This window comes from Hirundo rustica, chromosome 10 (assembly GCF_015227805.2).
Source record: "Hirundo rustica isolate bHirRus1 chromosome 10, bHirRus1.pri.v3, whole genome shotgun sequence".
NCBI lineage: Eukaryota > Metazoa > Chordata > Aves > Passeriformes > Hirundinidae > Hirundo > Hirundo rustica.
This window is the reverse complement of record NC_053459.1, coordinates 17,639,236-17,655,483: the sequence shown is the minus strand read 5'-3', so window position 1 is coordinate 17,655,483 and position 16,248 is coordinate 17,639,236. Positions and strand designations below refer to the sequence as shown.

The 16,248-nt window shown below is 41.7% G+C and overlaps 2 protein-coding genes across 3 annotated transcripts in view; one reads left to right on the top strand and one right to left on the bottom strand.

Moving 5' to 3' along the window:
* Positions 1-16,248, top strand: part of SENP5 (SUMO specific peptidase 5) — a 165,594-nt gene that overhangs the window by 39,534 nt on the left and 109,812 nt on the right. Inside the window, exon 1 of one of the 2 annotated variants that reach the window (XM_040074420.2) lies at positions 10,587-10,640. The exons of the other annotated variant lie outside the window; for it this stretch is intronic. The gene's annotated coding sequence lies outside the window, so the exon portion shown is untranslated. Of the gene's footprint in view, positions 1-10,586; positions 10,641-16,248 lie in introns of those variants that run through there. 2 annotated transcript variants of the gene reach the window in all.
* On the bottom strand, positions 3,192-14,359 carry FETUB (fetuin B). The gene is made up of 7 exons (XM_040074423.2): positions 14,138-14,359; positions 9,700-9,810; positions 8,324-8,411; positions 7,618-7,784; positions 6,668-6,781; positions 5,703-5,789; positions 3,192-5,220 (listed from the first exon to the last, which is right to left on the bottom strand). Exons 1-7 carry the CDS (start codon positions 14,357-14,359, stop codon positions 4,804-4,806), a joined length of 1,206 nt encoding a protein of 401 aa, XP_039930357.1. The 3' UTR covers positions 3,192-4,803.

Genomic DNA, 16,248 nt, shown 5'->3' with positions numbered 1-16,248 from the left:
AGGATTTGACACCCAGGGTGGTGTCACCACGAGGCACAGCTCGGTCACCTGTGCAGGCAGCAAAGCCTCTCCCATCTCGTACTGTGCTGCTCTGCAGCTGCTCCTGTTCCTGCTCCCAAGCCAGAGCCCACCTAACACAGACACACGTGGCTCCACTTGCTTAGAGGTTAATGCTGGGCTGGCTTCTCTTTTTTTTCAGTCTGAAATTCCCCAGAGCTTCAGGCTTTGGTGGTCTTGATGCAAAAACCAAAGAAAATTTGCAGTTCTTGGGGTGGCTCTGCACTTAACAGGAATGCCCCCAAGTAGGATGGAAAAATATGTAAATGTGACATGTCTTATTTTTATCTGCTGGGTGTAAACAGGATGCCTCCAATGCAAATGCAATGTTAGACAAATTTGCTTTGGTTATGGTTTTCAGAGCAGCAGCTCCAGCTCCAGCTTCCCCTCTCTGCCTGCAGCTTGTTTTTCTTTACCAGTCACCAGTTTTTTATCAAACTTGTAGAAGTTTCATCACCTTGTCTATCAAATTTCATTCAAAGAGACCTTAAGTTCAAAAGCATTTGGAGGAGACAAACTGTCAAATGAACAGGTTGACAATGTAGTTACAGAAGTCTCGTTGCTTAGGAGGCCTCAAGGACTAATACAGGGAATAAAAAGGGTGTCAGTTTTCCTTGTCTCGTCCTCATTGTCTTTGGCTGCAAAATATTTTTCAGAAAAAACCAGTAATTGTAAATTGATGACTGTAAGGATATGTTGAAAGACTGACCTTTTTGCAGAGGGGCTTGAGAGGCTGGGGGGAAAAGGTGAGGTTAAGAATTTGGTGTTAAGAATGGAGTCAGAGGGAGTTCTACATCTCAGATGCTGAAGAAAATGCTTAACTATGAAGTGTGTGGTGTGCAATAGGTAGGTTCTGGAGTCACACAAATAGAATTTATATTTAGTTTCTTTTATAAAAACCTTGTTTTTAAACCCCATCTTAAGAACTTTGATGTCTGGGTCTTGCTTTTTAAAATCATCTTTTTTCTTTTGAATATTATTGTTCCTATTTTTGCGTTCATGGTTCCTCACTTATATTCTGAGGTGAAGGCTTGAATCAGATAAAAATGTCAACAGTCCTGAAGGTCATTGACCATCATTTATCTGTGCCTGAATCAAAAATGTTGTTCATGTGAAATTGGAATGTTTGCTCAAATGAACAGGCCACATTTTAGCTGGACATTGCCCAGATAACAATGTATTAATGGATGATCATAAGATATCCAAGATATCATAAGATCAATAAGTGTTGAAAAACCGTAAAACAAAATTGAAAATTGAATTGGGAATTGTCTGCCCAAATCCATCTCCTTCTCATCTCCAGTGCTGGTTGAAGGGCTTCTTTGTGTCACTGGCCTGTTTTCTGCTGGACAAGGACAAGCAGCATGTAACAGTTCAGAGTCCTGGCAGGAGGTGGAGGAGCACTCAGGGTGTGGCTGCAGGGACACAGGGTGTGTTACTGTCCAGCTGCTTTGCTCACATTGGCTGGAAGCTGAGACCAGGCCAGAAGATGGAGGTTCAGCACGACCTAGGCATGTTTTTAAGAGGATTTCCTGCAGTCCTGTCTTAATCACTGTGTGGAGACAGGCTGCCCATGTGGGTGTGCTGGAGGGAGAATGCTGCAGTGCTGGCCTACTCACAGATTGGCATAAAGGTGCAGAATCAGCAGCAGGATTTGAAGTTCTGATGACTAAATGCTACCAGCTGTTAATAATATCAATGCCATATGGGAATGCTGCAGTACCCAGGTATGTCCTGAGGACAAAGGAAACGCAGGAACTATGCAACTTCAGACTCCTTATTGCAATGCAGGAATTTAATCTTGGACATCAGTGCCGGGACTCTATAATGGTTCTCTACACTGGCGTTGGCCCAGGTGACTCTGAAGCTGAGTATGGACTCTGTGCTGGAGTGGCCACAGCAAATGAAGGAAATGCTCATGGCTCTGCACTGACCACTGCTGCTTTGTCAATCTGTGCTGGAGATACAGTTTCTGCTCAGATAAACACCCCTTCTGCTGTTTATTTTTGAATTGGAGAAGCCCTTGAACCCAAATCCCACATCAAAGTTAGGGAAATTATTGATTCAAATGTAGTTTCTGAGCCTCATGTGCAGAACAGGCTACACAGTGTCCAAATGGAATGCTCAAAACTGTGCATCTGGACTTTCCAGTTTCCCCTGCTTGTGTTCACACCAACTCCATCTATCTCCACTCTCTGTGGCTGTTCAATTTACTGTTGTAAGGAGCCATAGTCAAGGAAAAAACGGAGTGAAATGGGGTATTCTTGGCTGTGACTAGCAGTTAATGAAGCTGATTTCTTCCCGAGTGCTCCTTTAGGGGAAGAATCTGGGTGTGTATGTTGATAAAAGTCTCAGTAGTGTCACTAAACTGATGGAGCCACAGTGAGAATAGAATCCAGCAGTTAATAAAAAGGACTGTGCAGCAGAAGTGAGGAGTGTGGTGGTTAACTGGGAAGAGAGGCAAACCCAGCGTTTTGAAAACCCCTCAAGAGTGACAGGCTGTTGCCCCAGCACTCTGTTCCCTGACTCACTGAGGGCAGCCATGGGTGCTCTGCGTGAGGACGGGGAGCAGCGCCTGGATCCAGGTTTTGGCATAGGGCAGATCGGCGGTCCCTGTCCAGGGAAGGAGAATGCACTGTGCTGGAGAAACCTGAGCTGGCAAAGGTGAAACTTCCCCAGGGAAAAACAAGACGCTGTAATTCAATGACTTGATAAAAAAAGGAATGCTGACACAACCTAGAGCTTGTACTGCACTAAGAATTAGAGTTTGAGTTTTAGGATTTTTCAAGAACGATCTGATTTTGAATGTTTTTCTACTCTGAAATGAATTAAACTGAAACATATTGAAATTTCTCATAATGTAGGATGGAAATGGAATTATTTTTGGTTCAGTTGATATGTTTCACACATCAATTTTTGACTTATTTTAATCTTCAAAGCAATTAAATTACTTCTTTATATCAAATTTATGTTTGTAAGAGTTTTGCAGATTGAAAATGCAAACATAGTTTCTGTGAATATAATTGCACACAATATTTCAGTATTTTTTTGCCCCACTCAAAATAAAATAATACTCTATATTTTATTTATAATAATAAAATAATACATTTTTATCAACATGCATAATGCCAGGATACTTTGACAAAAACAATAATTCTTTGTTGGAAGGCTCTTTAAACGCAGAAATTATCCAGGATCTCTAGGGATGATACAGTACCATAAAAGCTTCAGAAACAATATTTTTTTGATTTTGTTTTGAACAAATGGTTTTACAGATCTGGTGGCAACTGGAAAAAGGCTTTATGGTCTCATACAAACCCCTTATTATTGCAAATATCAGTGTACTCCTGGCCGCAGATGACATTTCTTTCCTACGTTCATTCTTTTTCTTCTTGTCTTCTCATTTATTTATATTTGTTTCTGTCAGTACAATTACCATGTCTGACTTTAGTGAAATCGATTTTTCTTGGCTGCAGGCTGCCGAGTGTCCCTGTGGCTTTTATTATAAAGCAGTTAATGTGACCTATCTCAAGAAAGAATTAGGCTGATTTTTTAAATCATTGTTTTTCCTGCACAGCAGCATCACTAGAGCATAACAATCTCAACAGCCTGGATTTCACCAGCCAGAATTATGTGCAGAGGCTTCACACGTGTGTAGGCTCTTCCACATGCTTTAAGTGAGCTACGAAGCATTAAGAAAAAAAATAATCTTTCTTGAGATTTTCTGCAGGAATTATAATTAAGAAGTTTACCCACAAAATAGCAGAACCTGCCTAGCTTTTAATGCTCCCCGGTGCTGAGGCGCTGCTCCGTGTTCATGCCCTGTCACAAGCTGCGGCGCCCAGGCCCCGAGAGCGTCCCTGCTCCAGGAGGGTTTGGTGTGTGGTGCCAGGCTCAGCACACCTGAGCTGAGGGGCTGTTCCTTGGTGACCTCGGGGACCTTGGGGACCTTGGTGACATTGTGGACAGGCTCCTGGGCAGTGCTGGGGAGGCCCTGGCCAGGGCTGACCCCCCCTGCTCCCCTCAGGAGCTGCTCTAAGCCGAGGCTCCTGCTGCATCACAGCTGTGCCTGTGCTTGGCCCCAGACACTGCAGATGCAGAGCCAGGTTCTGACCCAGTTCTGACCCTGTTCACACCTGCAGCCCTGTGTCCCTCACACCTGTCTGGTCACTGCAGACTTGCTGGGAGACTGCTGGGCTGTGCCTGACTCTGGCTACCATAACCACACCAGGCCCTGACCATGTTTTGCTAACTCACGTTTATGGATTGACCTCAGATCTGCCTCCCTGTCCCTGAACTTAGGTAGTGACCTGGCTCCTTCTTATAACCTGACTTCCACCCCTGGGTGTGCCCAGCTCGCCTCCCTCAGACTCCACAGGACAGACCCCTGCCCCACCAGCCTGGTGGTCACACCTGGCTCCATCTCCCCATCCCTTGGGGAACAGCCACCCCACACTGGGGCTGGTCCCAGCCCTGCAAGTTCTTTTATCCTCCACAGTTACTCTTCCTTCATGCCCTGTCTGATGGGGCGGGATTTGAGAATTAAAAGTCAAATACTTCCGTTGGAAAATATCCCAGTTAAATTTCTTTTCCCAATCTGTTCTTACACTTTCATAAAACTGAGAACGCCAAGGATGAAGGCTGTAATAAACAATTTACTTATTTGAGGGTGTTACACAAATTGAAAACTGTGTTGCTGTTTTTGCTGTCATTTTGTTGCAGCTAGTTGAGGTGCTTGGGCGCTGGCTAGGCTGTGGTGGGCTTTCTAGTTATCAAAGGATGGAGGATGCCTTCTGTCTGCTTTGCTTCTCCTGGACATGAATCTGATAGAGAAGGTTCTTCAGGAAAAGGGAGAATAACTGGTCCAGTGACTGGTTTGGTCAAGTCTGGTTTGTGTACTTGAGGCTTTTCTCCATCACGATTGTGGGCAGATCCTACAGCCTTAGGAGGAACTGGCTTCCTGTCTTTATGTTCATTTTGACTTTCTTGTAGGCTATGGAAAGTGATGTCCTCATCTGAAGGGGGTAGAATTTTAACCCAGCCCACTGTTTTTTCCAGGTGTGGGGAGAAAGGATTGGCATCTGAAGGGGAAGCCTGTTGATCCTGCCTGGACTTTCCAGGTGTCTGATGAGCTTCCTGGTTTTCCTCTTCAGTGGCAGGATCCTAAATAACAAGGAATAAGCATTATCTGAATTGAAGCAATTTCAAATTCCTTCAGATATGAGGGTTACCCTTCACACTAAAGATGTGCTGCATCTCTAGTCCTCCAAGACCAGCTTCAGAACTGAAGCTCAAAGCATAAATGGGTGTATCTACTTCTTGTGCCAGTGGAGATGGGTGCATGAAACCTGGGTAACTACAGTAATATCCCCTTGCATTCCCTCAGTGATTTACAATTTCACTGTAGAGCATTCTGAACACATTCTGCAGGATTGTCTCTATACTCACTCTATTGCCTTTTTATCCACCCAAAACCAGTCTGTTTTATCAGAAGAGAAATTTCTTCCTGATCTGGCTTTATCACTTTCTTGAAGCACATGTCTTTGTGAATAAGAAGACTAAAAATGGCTAGGATTTCAAAAGTTCAATATTTGTTTTGTAAAGGAGTATTACTCTCTCAATATTAAGATTAGATTAAGAAATACCTGCTGACTGTAGATTTCACAGGATATTGATGTGACAGACTGTTCCACACCCCTGTTTACAACAGAGCCTTTGCAGAAACCGATTTTCTGTAAGAAGAAAACACAAGCGTTTTTTCACATGGCACCCTGATACTAAGCTCCTATCTTGTAAAATAAGTGATTATGAAAGGCTGAATAGTTACAGCTTCTAAGTGTATTTGTAGGGATAAACAGCTTGGGCAAACTTTTATTTTGGGATTGGCAACCTCACAAAGGCAGGCAGCGTTTTGATAAAGACCTTGTGTTTGCAAAGGAGGGTTAGGTAACACAATAGCAAAAATAAGCTGGCTACTTAAGGCCAAACTACAACAGCTTGCTTAAGTTCTCATGCAGCAGAATATCGCTATGCAGGCAAGCTGTGTGTGGAACAGAATATAATTTTCCACACAGAATCAATTTCACACCATACTAGTGAAAGAAACCGTGAAAAAAATGCATTTACTAGTAGTTGTGTTTATATTGGGCTGTAGGTATCATGGCTTGGATCTCAAGATAGGGCTTTAAATGTTCCAGTTTCCCTACAATTTTTTCCTTAGTTCCTATATGTTTTCCTTAGCTGACCTGATTGTAGTATGAATATACTCTTCATGTATTGTTTGTGATTTATGTCTGTTTTTTGGAAGAAATCCTTTATACTGATTCAGTTTCATACAGCGATGGCTACTCCACTTTTTTCTGGATGGCATTTTTTTGGTTTTTTCTTATGGACTTCTGGTAAGAATTCAGAACTTTGGCTGAAATGTTTCTCTATTCTAAAGCAGTCTGTAGAGCTGTAAAACACTATAGAGCTATGATCCATAAAAAGATGACTGTGGGTTTTGGTTCTTGTCTGCAAAAAGCCAAGGAGATATATACTAAATTTCACTATTTCACTGAGAAATCGTGGTGTCTGCAAAACTGGTGTTTCTACAAGGAAAAGTACTTACAGCTACTTCAGGTGGAAGTGGCTCACACATCGAGATGTCAGCAACTGTGTCATCTTTGGAGCAAGACGTCTCCTGAATTAAAAACTCCACAAAATATGCAGGACCAATGACCCACTGTAAATGAGAGGCCAGTGGCAATTAGAACTTGTGCATGTGTCAGGAAGAGTAAAGAATTCTACTGACCTTGAAATACATGAAAACTCCTGCTAAATCCAGAAGGAACAGTTGATACTTGGAGCATTACTGTTAGCTGTGTTACAGTGAACGGTTTTTTGTCAGCGCTGCTTTATTGCCTGGCCATTTTTTACTTCTTATATATGTACAGTCTTAAAAAACTCATGGATTGGCATTGTGGAAATGGGTTTAGATTTTGTCATAAATTAGCACCCACAGAGAACTACATAGCCGAAGACCCTCTTCAATGTCTTGTTGACAATTTCTGGTTGTTTTAATGAACAGGATCATTTTACTAGTTCTGAACTTGGAGTTAGGAGATCGAAGTGATTAAATAGTATATTGTAATAACATCTGACGGTTTAGACAAAGAAGAAAAACCACTTTGCTATCTACCCATACTGAATTTTAGAGAGACTAGATAATACAGTGGTAAACAAAGAGGACTTAGCCATGAGATCATGCACTCTCTGTTAGTCTAAAATTAGTCCTAACCCATGCTTAGACTCATTCAGTGAATTACAGGTATGTACTGGAAGGTATGACTGTGCTTTATTAAATATTTTCTATTAGGGAGATGCAAATTCATGGTGGTGGAAGAAGGAGTTAACAGTGAAGCTTTTCTGAGTTTTGGAAGCAAGTCTATGTCTTGACTTTTGTGTAAAGCCCTTCTTTTTGCAAGAAATGGAATCAGAGTCTTGGATCAAGAAGATCAGGAGTATTCTGAATAGAAGGATTCTTGAGGGCTAAAATAAGTCAGATGAGCCTTGGCTTACCTGCATTGAAGCTCTTGTGATATTGAGGACAGAGAAGTAATGAGTTTGTTCACTCTCTTTGTTGAACTTGGCAAGACTTTGAGCAGCAGCCTGCAAGTATTCAGGCTTATCTGGAGAATCATCAGCTGGGCAGTCGGGACATATTGACCAAATATATCTGCGTGGAACTTTTTATTCAAACACAACCGTGTCGTTAGAGAAGGCATAACCATAAAAACATGTTGACAGTGTAGGTCACTGTAAATGTATCTATGCCCCCAACCCTGACAACTCGTCCTCCACTCCCCTGGAGTAAGAATATGTGGTTTACACCCCTCAATAACTTTGAATCTTTATGTATTTACAGACCCATAAAAATGCTGCAGTGAAGGCAGACACTGAAGGAAAATTCAACCTATTGACAGTGGGCTTGCTGGTTTTCCTTGCCTTTCACAAAAGCACAAAAATGGGTTTTGGTTTAGAGGGTAAAAGCCCATAGAGAGGCTCTGCTGAGTGTCCCAGAGGTTAAAACAGTTATTACTGAGCTCATTTGAGCTGCAGCACCTCCCTGGCCTTATGGTCACTGACTTGAGAAAATCAGGGCAGCTGAAGCTAATGGAGATACTGCGGTCTCATAATTACATTTAAAATTTAAAGTAATGCTATTTGGCAAAGAGTGTTTCCAGTTTTTTTCAGTTCTCTTATAAAGAGTATGTTAAAGACATACCTGGTTGTAAAGTGCACTCATAAGTATTCAGGTGAGCAATATTTCTTGCCTGATTAATATAGATAATTGCTTTGCATTGACCATAAACCTAAAACAATATAAACATTTAGAAACAATTAATATTGCATCCTTTACTGATCATCTAATACCTAGACAGGAGTGGCTCATTTTGTTCTTGCAATCACGGAATTCTTTTCAAGACAAAAGTTTTGTTAATATTCAAATGACAATGAAGAACATTTCTAAACATCTCATTTAATAATGAAAGGCCAGCTCATCCCCTAGTGTCATTCTGAGCTATACAAATGCAATGCTTGACTGCTGGGTGGCCTGCCCAGGGCCACTCTTCTGGCAGCTGAGAAGTGCCCAAGCGTCACTGAGTGCTCCTGAGTCTCTGTTCTGGGCTGGGTCTATGTCTGGAACCAGAGAGTTTAAACTCAGAGATCATTCAGTGTCTGGATCCAGTCACCTGTCTTCCACCTTTTCCCCATAATCATAGGGAGAGTGGTAGGATGGACCATAAATCAGTTTTGTGGCATAGTAGGGTCATCCTTGCACACAAAATCTCTGACATTAAGGCCGAAAAAAATACTGGCCTGTTAATATACATTTTGCTTTTATATTTAAGAGTTGAAAGTATATTTTCTGAGAGCTTCTTAGATATTTCTACATGTTTGCGTAAGACCTTTGCACATGCATTTTTTGGCTTCACTGAAGCCATATCAACCACATAGGCTTTGTGACCTTTTTCTGCTGAAAATACTGTAATGAGAAGTGAGCAAAATTCTTTTTAAGTTTTTCTAGTTTTTCACCGAAAAGTTAAAATTGATTTGCCTTAGAAACAGTCCAGGACAATTTAATCTTTTTTTTTGGTCACTTGTAACAACAGTCTTGGACCACTTTCTGTCTTTGCAGTTTATATTGCTGAGCTTTCCTTTTTCTCCTATTTCAGTACAATTTTTGCAAAGTTGTCAGAATAAAAGTGAAACTAAACTAAACCAAAAATCACATGTTATATAAAAGTGTGCTTCTTTTATTCCCTCCTTGACAGGTTGTCTTTAAAATAAACTCTTATAGAGTTGCTATAAAAAGTAAACCATTATTCTAAGTAGTGTCCCATCATGGCCATTTAGTGTGGTCTCTTTATTAGCTCTGGTTGAAAACTTTCTTTTAATTTTCACTTTTTAAAATAAATCTTACCAGTCTGTAAACTGATTAGAAGGTACAAAGTAAAATTATGGATATTTTAAAATGGGCTTTGATTTTTTCTAAGCTTTGTTGCCCACTAAAAAGGCAAGTGTAGGGATTTTGCAGTCACCGGTAGTACCTGAGTAACTCATCATATATGAGATTAAATAGAAAAATAAAATCCTTACAGTTGAGTGAGCAGGTCTGGTGTTACAGTTCTTCCACAACTTTTTGCTGACTACGTGGCATTCAGTATCTACTACGTCCAAGATGAGATAGAAGACAGAACCAGTGATCTCCTGAAAACAAGAAACAAAAGGGTCACATCCCAGTTGTGTATCAAACAAAGTAGGGACTCATAAAAAGGAGAGATGGGGAAATAGAAAACACACAGGTGGAATGCATAGATATCCTGAAAGCTGAAAACTCTCTGTGACCAAAGTGACAAATATGGTGAATTCAGGTCCTGTTAGAACAGGCTGTGTCATGCAGCTAGCCAGCTTTATATAAAGAACAGTCCTTCGGTCAGTTTTATTCTCCTGATTCTGGTACCAACCAGAACCCAAGAATCAAGACTAAACATGTTGATGTTTTCACTGTCAACTACATTTTATTATCAGATTTGGAAGGTAGGTTATTTTGCCTGAAATAAGAATGAGATTATAAATAACACAACTAATAAAAAACTGCTAACATGTAACATTCCCAGTAGGCATTAGAAAGAGAAATATTTCGTGGGGCAGTGTCTTCTTCAAGTGTGGATGCTTTACACTTGGTGTAATAAGGCAAAGGCTGTGTTGATAGAGAAGCTTAAATACTCTCTCAGCTGTCAGGGAGTGCTGTGAGAGACCTTGTAGAGTCACAGGGATGTCTCAGACTCACTGAAAGCTTCAGTCCAGTGCTTGAGTTCTGACCTGGGCTTAAGTCCAGAAACCTTTATTCAGTTCACTGCAGCACAAGGTGCACAAAGCAATTCAGGCTCAACTTTTGGCCAAACATCTTTCCAGACAGGAAGTCCAAGGAAGGACTAAAAGTACAGCTCTGTGTATCTAGTGCTCACATCGTGTAGTGCAGGAAGATGAGATGCTGCATGGTGCAGCTCCTCATTCTGCTTCCACTGTAGATATGGGTAAGCACCTTTCCAGCATATTTATCAAGGATGCAGTTTAGCTGGATCATGTTTTATTTATATCCTTAGTGGATAGCTGGAAAGAGGGCAGCTGTCATTTATACATCCTAAAGAACTTAGATGTGAGCGTTAGCTGCGTGTTTAGACTGAGATTATGTCTTTGCTGCAGGGGGAGAAAAACCACAACTGAATGACAGCGGCATTCATTCATCCCTGCTTGATTTCTTTGGTTTGTGGAGAAAACACTAAATGGGGCAACAGTCTTGTGGAAGTCTGGGGCCAATATCTGTATCATTTTGGATTTAGTTTTGGCTTCTATTTAACAGTGACTTAATGCCAGTCCATAGGGCCTATAAAGCTGGAGTACTGCTGACTTTTTTGTCTTCATACTGCTTAAAAAAACACTAAGTGGCATGTGCTCTGGAGTTCTGAGCAGATGGAGAGATAGAAACTACTCTGATCACACCCTGTAGGGATTTGTGGGATGGTGATTTTATGTGAGCTCTGTCATATATACTGATACTAAACCCTTTAAACATGAAAGGGCAAAACTAATAGGAAATAAATATAATGAATTCTTAAATTGTTTTTTTTTTTATTATCATTGTCTCTTAGTTCTATTCTTACATATGCAACTTCTCATGCCTTCTATTATTTTTTGTATTTTCATTTTTTTTCCTAAGTGTTCTATAAAGTTATCTCATCCTGCCTTGCACTGAGGTCTCAGGGCTTGCTTATGCTAATCCTGAGGGTTAATTATGAGCTTGATTTTTAAGACTGTGAAAAGATCCAAAGTTATTTTAACAAAGAGTGACTCTGAGGTGGAGCAGTGCTGTTTGTGCAATACCCCACACCTGGCTGCAGATATCCTTCTGTGGAAGGGACTAGTCATAATTTTCTGTTTACATACAAGATATCTGAATACCATGACGATAATTCTCTGTAATACGATAGCTAATACAGCTTAAGTCAGTAAACACAAAGTAAGAGCAGTCAAAGAGTAATTGCTATTTGCTGAAAATGTGTTTTTCAGTAGTGCAGCATTTGGTACAAGTTCATAACTTTAAATACGACTTCTGTAAGAAAAAAGCCATCACTAAGACTATCCACATGAAGAAGAAATAGCCAAGAAAAATGTTCATCTTTAAGGAGTCTCATATTTGGAATTGGTGACTTGAGCTTTCAAACTGGTTGTTAAGGTATTCTGAAGGCAAAAGCACACAAATACCTCATTAAATAAATGTTCTTATAATGAAATGTGTTTGGTGTTAGATGGGTTTCCTCAGCTGAATCATGAATATTGGTTATAAAGCATGGTGATCTTAGAAACACTAAGTGCAGCCAGGGCAGACCAAACTGTATTTCTTGTCGCCCATAGGTGTCTTGTATAATACCAGCTCTAATAAGCAGGTAAGGTTATTACAAAATCTACACATCTTTTAGTCTACCTGTTTCTGTATGCATCATCCTCCACTGGGGAAAGGATACTTTGAGGCTTATTCAGAGCTCAGCAGATCACTGAAGGTTTAATCATCCTTATTTTAATTTTCATTAAAAGACCGTTATGCAAATGCCTTTTGATATCTGCTTAGTATTAAAGAAAAAGTTGTATATCTTCCCACTGCCAGAAAGATCCCTTCCTCAGCACTGCTGGTGCCAGGCTGCAGTGTGTGCTGGGCAGCCTGGCAGCCAGAGGAGATGTCACAATAGGGTGACCTGGTGCAAGGGAAAGAAATAAAATATTTTGGCATGTTTGTAATTTTGGTTAAGTGCCTATCAGTGAAGCTAATAGTGAGTATCTTGTATGAAAGCAAGCTCTGTCCTACTTGCATATAAGTTAGTAGCAGATGGCTCATTAGTTTCAATTAGAGCAAGGCTGAACCACAGGTTGCTTGAGGGCAGATTTGAATTACCTTTGAAAATGTTTTTATCCTCAGTACTGCTTAAGAAAGTGAGAGGAAAGACCACTGACTGGGGGGGGGGGGTGGGCCGAGGAGGGGCAGGGGTTGGGAAAACTTTCTTAATTTTTTTGAGAGGAATGGGAGGTGGCATAAGGCTGTTACTGTCTGTGAACCCCTTTGACATTGCTGACTGCTCGTTATGGACTAAGTCCCAGCAGCAGCAATGGGACAAAGGGCTTAGAATATCTAGTTTGTCATTGCAATGTCTTGAAACACCTTATTTACAGCATACAATAATGGATGAGAAAAGGAAAAAAGTAAATAAGTGAATTAAACCCCCAGTTGAACAAAGTATGCCTGCTCTAAAGCAGTAAGTTAAGTCTTTAGGAAACTGAGAGACAGAGAAATCACAACCAAGGATCAAAATTCTCCTGTGCTGAGATATCTTTGGCATAGGTGAAGGGAGAAGTAGGAAGATAACTAAGGTGGTTTGCAGCATCTCTGAACCCACCGTGCTGCACTCTAGGGTGGTTATAGGGGGGTCTTCCAGGGGCTATTTCCTGTTGTCAATAGGAAATAGCCCCTGGAAGGGGTCTGAGCGCCTAACTCCAGGCCTGGTGATGTGGATTCTGGGCCAGCTCAAATGCATCATGTGGAAAAAGTCTGGAGACCTGATCCAGTTGCTTAGTGGGCACATTCTGTCACCTGAGCAAGGCAATATAGAGAACACAGCACAAAACACAGCAGAGCATCTTTAGCTGTGAGATCTCGGGTTGCTGGAGTCCACAGTGTGTCTGCAGGAACCATGTCCTTGTAAGAGCAGCAGGAAGAAGTGTCATATCCTTGCCAGCATGGATCTTTAAGCATCTGGCAACTAGCCTAATTTTCTTTAGAGTTCAGAGCTCAGCCTTTCAGGTAAGCTTTTGGGAAGTGAGCAGGTATTGCAAGGAATGCCAGCAGCAGCCTTCCATAGTGCCTAATCTGCTGCAGGCCCTTGTGAATTCATTTCAGGCTGTCCCTAGTTAGTGCCAGTAGATTGTAGCACAAAATCATCATAGATTAAGCACACAGAGAAATACGATACTTGAGGAAATGTGAGTGATATTCTGTAGGTATTTCCAGTGTGTTTTTTGCCCTTGAACTGGTTTCAGGTTTCTTCTGGAGAATGAGTCATCTTTTCGAGGTCTGTAAAGGAATTCCTTGGTCCCAAGCAGGATGTGTTTACACCTGTTAGTGCTCATATCTTTTGTGCAAAAAGCACGATGACTTACTAGCCTTTGCACTCCAACTGCTCAAGGCAGTGGGAGGAAGGTGTAAAATGAAATTAAATCAGAGTAGTGGTGTTTCATATCAAATTTGAACTGATGCCTGGAGCTATTCCAAGGGCCTGCAGCAGAGAGTCATGGCTGAGATTTGCTCTCTAATTGCCCACAGTGTGATGAAATTGTTTCTAGTCTGTGCATAAAGTTGACACGGCCTCTGGAGTCCTGCGAACAGAGCTTTGCGTTTGCCTTTTGAAATATTTCTTCATTCAAATAGCTATTTCTAAGAAATAGACATGGGGAGAAACATATATTGAGCAAGAGGGTGACTTACCTGCGGCTGTTCTCGGGCGCTGACAATTCTGTAGAGGCTGAGTACGTAGCCCTCTTCCCGGTCAGCATTGATCTGGCGGAGAGCCAGGTCTGCAGCCTCCTCCACTGCGGCGTCATCGCAGCGGGGGGAGAGCAGGGCAGCCCCTGCTCCTTGGGCTGGAGGGGCAGCAGTGCAGGAGCAAAGCACTTGGATGCCAAAGAGCATCCAAACAAGCCAAACCATCCTGCTTAGAGAGCCGTGCTGCAGATCGGGGCGGTCGGTCAGGATGGAGGGGCTCAGACCTGAGTGAGACCACAAACTAGTGGAGCCGTGTCTCTTCATCAACTTGTGCCCCTTTTTTATTGCATACTGACCGTCACCTTTAAACCTACAGCTGCAATAGTAAACACTAAGTCAATGATTACAAGGATTTACAAAAGTGTTGTTTCTTCCTCTGAGACCAGAGAGCACTTTTTCCTCCTGGCTTTCCATCTCTGATTTGGACTTCACTGGGCGGATAGTGCAATTTTGACCTCTTGGCAAGGGATAAGAATACACACACAAAGCTGCTTCCTTAAGAAACCAGATTTGCTTGAATAAATCTATGTGCAGAACAGGTCTGGCTCCAGTTCTGTTCTGTCAGTGATCCAGTTCTTCTCCCAAATAAAACAATAACAAAGGTCTCAGTAATTTAAACAGAAAATGGATAAATGCCACAAGATTGACTGATTTTGCAATTTATATTTGTTAAATGCCAGTTTTAAACACATATATTGACTCTATTATATGCAGTCAGTGTGGCTGTGACAGAAAGCTCAGTTTGGATTCATTCTGTGAGCATTTCTTCTCATCTGGATACCTACAGCTGAATGCTACCCCTTAGCCCTGGGGGCATTGAGACCACTCAAGGGTCACGGAAGATTCTTCCCAGAGAAACTTTAGTTTGAAATGACAGTAGTGTGCCTTGTGAATAACCTGTCAGGAACTCCATGCTGGAGACAAGGGGGAGTAACTTTACAAGTGGCTTCTATCTTGAAGATCTGGAGAAGTGACAGTGACCATTGCTTGGGGAGGATCCCAGTCAATGTCACTGATTTTCTACTAAGGGGCAATTCTGTAGCATTTCACCTCGAAGGATACCAGAAGCTGTGTTACCACGTTCCTGACTCTTATTTTTTGTCATGGGACTCTGTAATAGCAGTTTTCTGCTAGAGGTCACCAAGTACCTTTAGGTTAGAAAGTTCTATTGAATGAGGAAGAAAAAGCGTAAGTGAAGGGCATAATTGTCTCTTCAATACTACTGTTATGCTTCGAGTAGTTATAAAATTCTATATTGTCACTTTTTTTACTGGCTGTGTAAAGAACCTTAGCCCAGAAGTGTTTAAAGTATCTGGGAGACAGCAGAATATGTCCCAGGGAATGTCCATAGAAAGCTGGGATTGTAGACACAGCCAGAAGACCTGCAACAGCTCTGTAGCTGAAACTCTTCTAAGAAGACTTTGTTTGATGGCAGAGGTGAAAACTCTGATAGCAGGACAGAAGGGGCACTTGGCTGCTGGAATGAGCCCCTCAAGTGTGGGGTGAGGGATAATGCACGGACTGTATCCCAGAGGGATGGGATACAAGGGCTGAATGTTGAGAAACGCTGCTGTAGCCATAGTACAGGAACCGCAGAAGCAGCAATGCAGACTCACTCACATTGTTCCTTGTGCCTGGGGATGCTTCCCCTGCGGCTAAAGGATAATAACTCATTTTCTTTATCCTTACAGTGCGTGGCATTTCTATGGAGATGGGTGCCAGTTAGTACTGGCTGTGTCAGTGCTTCTTATAATAGGGGATTGTTATATCCCTGACTCTGTTCTTTGTACTCTTCCTCTGCCTGGAAAGGAAAAATTTCTCTGTTGAAGTAGCTGACCTCAAAACATGGACACAGCTGGGAAATCCGAGCATGTCCAGTCAAAACAGCACATGAAGTACATGGGCTTTTGCAAAACAAGGTCTGAAAAAGCTGAAAAACATTGTCAGCAAGCGATGCAGACCTGGCAAAACTCTTCACGCTGCATTTCAAGGGAGGAGGCATTTGTATTTCATCTACCACCATTTCATATGTCTCACTGCCCAGAGAATCGATT